The sequence below is a fragment of the Ananas comosus genome, linkage group 19 (assembly GCF_001540865.1).
Source record: "Ananas comosus cultivar F153 linkage group 19, ASM154086v1, whole genome shotgun sequence".
Lineage (NCBI taxonomy): Eukaryota > Viridiplantae > Streptophyta > Magnoliopsida > Poales > Bromeliaceae > Ananas > Ananas comosus.
The window spans coordinates 2,284,380-2,293,001 of NC_033639.1; the positions used below are offsets into that span (position 1 = coordinate 2,284,380).

Here is an 8,622-nt window from a genome sequence, read left to right on the forward strand (position 1 = left end):
TCCAGTTTCAATAAGAAAATAAAAAAGATTAATCACTGTTAAATCCCCCAACTACTAATGCTAGTTAAAGAACTGAGGAATAATATGGACAGAAACCACGAAATCTATCTTCTACATAGGGTAAGCTGGAAAATTACAGAAATGCTGCTTTCCATTGCCCGCCGCCATGCCACAATTTTTTCAGTCATTACCCATCATAGAGTATATTAGAATATGACTATAAAACATACTCTATAATATTAGGCCATCAAAGAAAACAAAATAACAGAATAGCATCATAGAACTTGGACCATCAAATATGCGACTACAAAAATATCTTAGTAGTACAATATGCAATTTATATAATGTTAGACCATCAAAGTATATGAAACTACAGAAATACACTTGTAGAAATTAGACCATCAATTGACATAAATTACAGAAAAACCCTAGTGAAAAGGGCATGCAAGGAAAAGTCTAGAAACTAGAAATTATGCTTGGAATAACAAATCAAAACTAAGATTAAACATAGGTTTTGTGTAGATTGTCTGTTTGCTTGGTGGCTGGAAGAAATTATCAAACATGCAAACATCTACTTTAATAGTGTTACATACAAAAATAACAATAGACAATGTCTTTCTCTAGCGATGTTGCAGACTAGAGCAGACCACATTCAAGTAAGAGAAAAACTGCAACTTAGACCTGCTTCCTTGACCCTTGACCCTTAACATTACAAAAACAAGCGCACACAACTAGAAAACCTTGGCACTACAAACCTTAAAAGGAGAATCAATCAGCAAGAGAAGGCAGCTTCAGAATCAACTCTATTGAAAAGACGTACTTGAGACTTTGTGTAAGCTTCAGGAAAAATAGGACAGGCGAACTCAAAGCAGTAAAAAAAATTAACTCACAGGTCAATACTAGTCATAACACTAGACATGTTAAAACTATAATAACACAAAACGTAGGAGAAAACACAAGTCAATCTAAACTTAATGGAAAAGAAAAATAGAAGCTTTCTAGGAAAGCAATACTATTATGTCAACAAACCGAAGCACAAACTAAAAGTGTCTACAAATCAAGCTTAATTTTGTTGGTTGTTTAAATCCTGGAAATAAAACTACAAATAGCATCACTTAAAATGTTCTACATAACTACCAAAGTCAATTGAGAGTTTACAAATACAGCAAACTAAAGAAAACGAACCAGCCTTAGCTCACGCTTCCTGAAAAGGCACAAGTCTAACCTGCATAGAGATACATCTATTCGCCCAGTGCCAGTAACCTTGAATCCAATCTAAGCACCTGATTTTCTTCTATCTAGAAGTTGGTAGGAGTCGGAAGGTAGTTTTCCTATCTTGAGTATGGGTGGTAGCGACCAGCGCCACTACCACCACCATAGCCTCCTCCCCTAGCACCACCGTACAGTGCACCACCTGAGCCATAACCGCTGCCACCTGAAGCAGAATCATAACTACCTCCATAGCTAGAACCACCACCATAACCCCCTGCCTCGCGCCCGTATCCACCTAAGCCTGCACCTAAGCTGCCACCATACCCCCCACCAAACCCTCCACCATACGAACCCAGGCGGCTAGAATAACCAAGTGAGGATTCCCCACGATAACCACCTAAGCCACCACCATAACCACCATAACTGCTGCCGTATTCACTAGCAAGTCCTCCATAACCACCAAAACTGCCAGGCCTAGGACCCAAACCTCCTGGTGACCTATAAGATGACGGCCCGAAGCCGCCACTTCCATAACCACTATAGGAGCCGCCGAAACCATCAAAACTCTCGCCAAAAGGGCGGCCACCCCTAGGTTCACTATCATAAGCATGAGGAGGTGGGTTAGAGGGTTTCTTTGGTTCGGCCTTCTTGATCTCCACCTACAGGCAAAGCAAGAGCGTTAACCTGTATCTTGTCACTTAGCAATCCAAAGAACCTCAACTAAATATCTTAAGACCTGCAGTAAAATCAAACTAGAGGTAAACTATGACTAATTGCTTGCTTGGACTAGGTTCTGCTTCTCTTTTAGCTGTAGCCACCTCTAGTGAAGTGTTTGGCAAATAATAATGTGTAGAGTTCCTGCTCTGGTATGAATCAGAAATAAAAATCTGAGCCCCAAAGCAGAAGATCCAAATTGGACCTTTTGCTTCAGCTTCAGATAGAAGTTGCTAGAGATGTTTTGATACATGTTTCACTCGACACTTCTTAATTCACAAACCACATAACAGCACAACATCCTATGGCAGGGCCAAATAGGCCCTAAGATTACTGAGAGTTTAGTGTTAAAAGAAGTCTGGGTACCAACCACATCACAAAATGAACTGTACAATGCTTGGATCTCGATTTATAGATGATTCTGTAAAAACTCAAGTATGACAAGATGGGTTTCAGACTCTTGACTAAGTAATGAATTAGACTCACCTGTGTACCAGCTAGATCAATCATATTTCCCTTTTTGGCTAACAACTCATCTACAGTTTTTTCGGAGTCAAAGACAATAAAACCAAAGCCCCGAGAGCGGCTGGTTGCATGGTCACGTATAATCTCATGATCCACCACCTTTCCAAACTTGGAGAAGAAATTCTTGAATTCATCTGCCCAGATTCATTTCCATAAATAGTAACCAATCAAGACCTCGTTTGATAACTATGGCTGCCTATCTAATGGGGGGAAAAAAAAGCATATAAATACCTTCTGTCAGAGTAGTCGGAATCCCACCAACAAATACCTTCTTTGTCTTGAAATCTTTTAGCGGAGCAGCACCTTTCGGTATAGTCCTTTTAATTTCAACCTACAATTTTCCCAAGGCATCAGACGAGTTAAGTTGTTAAAATGTTGGAACACAAAAGAAAAACTAACAAAAATCCCTAACTGAAACAATATAATAAGTCACTTAAAATTAAGTACTTGATCTTCTAAAGAGCTGAGCCACCAACCAACTTGCTAAAGATATTAAGAAGAATGTAGAAATTATTTCAATTCACTCTAACACAATCAAATAACCATTTTCACCATCATTGTTGTCATCAAAACCCTTTCCCAATATAGGATTAGTTAACATCAAACATTAAATGGTTCCAGATGAATACAAATATTTCAAAACTGTAATACGGATATCAACTCTTCAAAAATCAATATCAAATCCAAGTCAAAGCATTTTTTGCCATTTCTCTCCCATATCACTCAAAGTTGGAGAGAATTGCCATGAAAGCTTTAAGGTTAGTTAATGGGCATAATAGTCAACCTCTTGGTTGAATTTGACTAATGCAATGAAGATGCAAACAATCTTAGAAGTTAAAATGTTATGCAAGAAGTCTGGCCAAGCGAGAGAGAGAACATCAAAAGCCAAACAAACCTTGAGTCAAATATTTATCTACCTTTGACTATTTTAATGCCCAAAAATCCTAGATAACACCAGTTTGACCTTTTTATTTAATTTTTTATTTTTCATCGGATGCAGTCAAACAAAGATTAGTTAGGATTTCAAAATATTTTTTTTTTGAAATTTTCGGAATTTTTTATTTTTGTTAATTTATTTTATATGTTTCTTTTAGATTTTTAGGATCTTTCATGTAGAATAATCTTATCTCCTAAAAAATAGGGATATGGATTTTTAAGTTTTAAATTAGAATTAGATTTATTTGTTTTAGGAAAGTCCCTAAAATCATGGAATTTGATTAGGATTTGATTTCTTATAAATAGGCTTGACATCTATTGTAGAAAGAGAGTTCTGGTTAATGGAAATTTATCTTAGATTTGTGTGATCTTTCTTAGTATCTATGTGATCTTTATCTAGCATGTGTCATTGATGACCCGCTAACAATTACATTTCCATATTTTAGAACTAAAAATAATTCTATATTCAAATACTTGCCTTAATGAATGTAATCAGAATTTAATTTCTAGAAACTAGCTTTATTTACCTTCTATTTTACATTCAAGATTAAACCAAAAGTTCTTTCATGTAGTCAAAATTTCATGTTTAAAAACTAGCTTTATTTGCATTCCATTTTACATTTAATTGCAGACCAACAGATCCATAACAAGTCTCTGTTTGGGACTGCTGTAAAACAAAGTATTGGAAAGAAACAGAGTGTATGATCTCTCCCTCCCTCCCTCCCACCCTCCCTTTGTCAAAAGGGTTAAATCTACTATCTACTATATAGTTAATTTTAAACTTTTTTTTTGTCAAAACTGTTTTAGATGTATTAATTGGTTACTTTTAGATCCATTTTGTATGGTTTTTTTGGGGGGTCAAAATTGCAAATTAATGTAGGAAAACATCGAGCAAAATGGTTAATTTTAGATGTGTTTTTCCTTTCAAATTGTACAAAAAATTTAACAAACAATCTAGATATGAAGTATTTCTATACTGGAGTAATAATGCATTAGAACAAATGAATTCTAGAGTAAAAAAAAACACTATAAAAATTTACAGAGTTTCCAAACGGGCCCTAATTCTGCCTTTCACAAGAATTAGCACTCATGATGGGATAATAACAGGCTTAAAGATGCATACATGTAGCAACACATACTGGTATGCTGTAGAGTACATGCTATCTATTGAGATATTTGTCAAATTATTCTTAAAGTGGTTCTTCAGCATTGTACTTTGTCCACAGAAAGCTGAAATCAATGTAGTTTTCAGAAAAAAAAAATATGCCCACAAATTTTCAATGGATACCAGACAGTATTAATTTCCCCATTCATTTCTTTTCTGCATTATGTGAAAACGCTAAAAGGCACAAGAGTAGAAAAGAATGAGCAAAGAGACAAGGATGTTTGAACAAGCACAAGATGAGAAACATTTCAAAAGATGAGTAAACAAAAAAGTTTTGGATGATCATCATGTACGGGGCATAAGTGAGGGAATTGGACTACTAGGCTACATGTTGTCATACCAAAAATAATAAGGATTACTTAAGGAAATAGAGAATCACAAAACAAATTGAATTGAAAGGTCTTACACGATTTGTGGCAAATATTTTGGTAGAAATGAAACTGAGGAAGAATTACACAAAAGTACAATATCTACCATTCTTGAAAGAACAAAGATCTAAATGGCAGCAATAAATCTTGTAAAAAAAAAAAGAACACTACCATGATAGTCTAGAAAATGTAATATAAACATACTTGTTTCCCATTGATGACGTGGGTGTCTTCAATGACTTTGTCAACAACTGAAGGATCATCATAGGTGATAAAACCGAAACCTCTCGGTTTTCCAGTGTATCGATCTTTCATTATCACAGCATCTATGATCTTCCCATACTTTCCAAAATGTTCCTCAAATGTCTCTGATAGTAGCAGCAAGATAAAACATTCTTAGAATGCAAACTTGGTTCATTTATGAGGAAGCAAATAGATACCAAAAACATGAGGCAAAACAAAAATGCCAAATAAAGGAGAAGGAAGAAGTAATGCAACACTCAAAACGAATAAGCAATAAATTTTGATATCAGGCAAAACAAAAATGCCAAATAAAGGAGAAGGAAGAAGTAATGCAATACTCAAAACGAATAAGTAATAAATTTTGATACAACTCTTTTGAAGTTTCCCACGAGTACAATTTTGTGCAAACAATGCTATGTCAATATACCTATGCTAAATTAAATGATATGATGATGCTTAGATTAGACATGCTTGACTTACTGACATCTCATGTATAATAGATATCAAGATTTTCTCTTTCTTTTTTTTCCCCTTACGGTAGCAGATCTTGTAGGGTTCCTTTTAGTAAAGGTCAGGTGTGGATGTGGATGTGACACCCCCACCCTCCATTACAAATGGCTTTCTCTCAATTTTATTAAAAAAACAACAACACATATGCAGTCAAAACTATTTTGGGGACAATCTTGCTGGAAAGGAATTTAACACCTAATAAATATGTTAACAAACACTTCAATTCAAAGTCTCATCTGCTGTGACTAGACCTCTACAAGACAGTTTACATTTTTGAATTAGATCATGTGATCCCAACCATGCATCATTTCAAATTTGGAAATGTTGATTAACAAATCGAATCTTATGTCAACAAACTGTTATGTGTTGACAGAGGAGACAAAAACCACCATGAAAGCTGATAATAACTAAAAGAGTTTATTGCTATTTGAGCATTCCATATGGTCACTGCATATACTATTCAAAAAGAATGTTATGTATGAATAAATTATGACCCTAATAAGTGAAACAAAGACGACTACGATTCCCTTGGTACTAAGTAGTAGCACCATTAATCTACATTCCACTTGCCATTTCACAGGTCAGATCAATAGGCTATAAATTTAGACAAGCTTAGATATAAGTTTCTTATTAATACGAGGATATGAAGATTCCTGGATCTAATTGTATCAGTTCACGAACAATACAACTAAATATATTAGAGTTCATAGAAGAGATAATGCCACAGTAACATGTTATTTACTTTACACACTCAACGGAGTACTATATAATTGCACTAAAGCCTTACGAAGAGCAAAAGTTTATTGATGCATCTAAACAGTCAACTGCATTGGATATCTCCAGGATAACTATTGATTGACGATAACAATTACTTAGACAAGCAATCAGTGAGTAGTTACACCCATTGCAAGAAAACATGCCAATGTTGACATCAATCATTTTACTATTTACAAGAGAACCAATATGCAAAGAGTAAATTTATGTACACAAAAGAGTTTAAGTGATTTCAGTTATTTGAAAATGGCATGGAATATTAAAATCAGAAGCCACAATTGTTCACTACTATACTGAAATGCAGAAAATAATATAGGTAATAAGCAACTCTTCCAAATGATAAACAATCAATAAATCAAAATTTTGCTAAATGACAACTGGATTATCAGACTACACATCTAGCATATGTAAACTAACCGTACATATCACAGTCACAGCAACTCGTTATCTTAACCTCAACAACATACAAGGACATATGTGCAAAAAAAAATAAAATACTTAAAAAAATAAAATAAATTGCGTACCATAAACTATGAGCTAAGCATTCGCTCAAATATTACCTCTACAAATAGAGTTTATAATAAGATAACATAACAAGCAAGAAATTCCATAGAACTAGAATGGTCCACACTGCTTAGTGAATACAGTTAAGACTATCTCGATCGGTCAAAGGAAAAGGCAAACTTTAAAGAACCCTAGATAGATTAGTTTCTGCAAAAAACCTTTTTTTTATTAATCTAAATTCTATCATGAGATTTTCCATCACATGACACTAAAGTACCATCTAAGGATTGAGACAGAAATAACTACTCTACAAAGACAGGAAAGCAATAGCATAAAAGAGAAGCAAGAAAACAAAGAATCAAGATTATAAACAAGCTCCGTATATATCAATCTTGATAATAATCTTAAGACCATAAACAACCTCAAATATATCGGTCTGAAGAGACCCGGATTTCTTATAGACAAAGTAAGCATCAATTTAATGTTACTGTAAAGAGATCTGTGAAAAGGACCAAAACAATCGCGAATTTCTAAAATAGTTAACAAAAATTACAATTGACCAGATCCGTAAAATGTCACAATCCACTATATGTCCACAACGATTAAGCAAACAATTAAGATATGAATAAGATATCGACAAACTTCACGAACCCTAAAATCTGCACTAAAAGAAACACAAAAACTCAAGAAGAAAAACACAGATTTACGTTTTCAAAAGATGAATTAAAGACACATCGCAACTTACCCATGGTGGTCTCCTTCGCAAGGCCCCCGATGAAAATCTTCCTGTTAACAAATCGAATACGGGAAAAAAAGATGATCAAACTCCACGAAACAGGAGGCAAGAACGAGGAGAAAAAGGAAATAATCTTACGCTGGGCTAGCGCCATCGTATTCCTTGAGCTTCGCGGCCATGGTCGTGACCTAGGGTTAGGGTTTCGTGCGAGAGCGGAGACAGAGAGAGAAGAGGGGCGATTAGGGTTTGAGATATGATTATAGAAACTTTGTTGTGTTGGAAACGAAAGAGGGTCTGCTTTTAAAGGTTACTGAGATCATGAAGCCACCGCGTGGGTTTCTCTAATGAAAAATCGATAGGAGCCGTCCGATCAAGAAGCGTCGGTTAGATTTTAGAGGGTGAAAACACAACGGATATAGATCCGATAACACTTAAACCCGTCTCCGCATCCTGAAGATGGTTTGGGTTTAGTTTGGTATTGAGGCCAAACTAATGCTATTCGATGAAGGCTTAGTTTGATACTGAGATCCATATGACGTCATTAGATAAAATAGAGTTGGGATAAAAGGGCTTCTCCATTTTCCGGTAGGATCGCAAAAAATATATCGTAACGGATTCATCGCAATATGTGGAACACAATATTACGTACGGAAATAAACAGGGTATTTTTTCATCGTACTTTCTTACCCCATATAACACAATCTCCCTATAATCCCCGATGCCAAAATGGAGTTGGAGTAAAAATATATAGAGATATGTTTCTGCGTTCTCCAGTGGAACAGCAGAAAATATATCGTAACCGACTTATTTATCGCAATATACGAAACACAATATTACATACGGAAATAAATAGGCATTTTCCTATCGTGCTTTCTCACTGCATGTAACGCAATCTCCCCGTCATCCCAAACGAAGCTTTGGCTGATGTTTAAACT

General features: G+C 35.2%; 1 protein-coding gene across 1 annotated transcript; it reads right to left on the minus strand.

Moving 5' to 3' along the window:
- On the minus strand, positions 976–7,982 carry LOC109724988 (heterogeneous nuclear ribonucleoprotein 1). Its single transcript, XM_020254014.1, has 6 exons — positions 7,826–7,982; positions 7,697–7,737; positions 5,125–5,288; positions 2,683–2,782; positions 2,413–2,585; positions 976–1,871 (listed from the first exon to the last, which is right to left on the minus strand). Exons 1-6 carry the CDS (start codon positions 7,864–7,866, stop codon positions 1,332–1,334), a joined length of 1,059 nt encoding a protein of 352 aa, XP_020109603.1. The 5' UTR covers positions 7,867–7,982; the 3' UTR covers positions 976–1,331.

What these genes read in the sequence shown, in the direction of transcription:
- LOC109724988 (XM_020254014.1), bottom strand. Translation starts at nt 7,866, where the DNA reads ATGGCCGCGAAGCTCAAGGAATACGATGGCGCTAGCCCAGC. An exon ending in ACGTCATCAATGGGAAACAA is followed by an intron (nt 2,783 to 5,124) that starts GTATGTTTATAT and finishes GGAAAATTGTAG; the next exon opens with GTTGAAATTAAAAGGACTAT. An exon ending in TTGATCTAGCTGGTACACAG is followed by an intron (nt 1,872 to 2,412) that starts GTGAGTCTAATT and finishes CTTTGCCTGTAG; the next exon opens with GTGGAGATCAAGAAGGCCGA.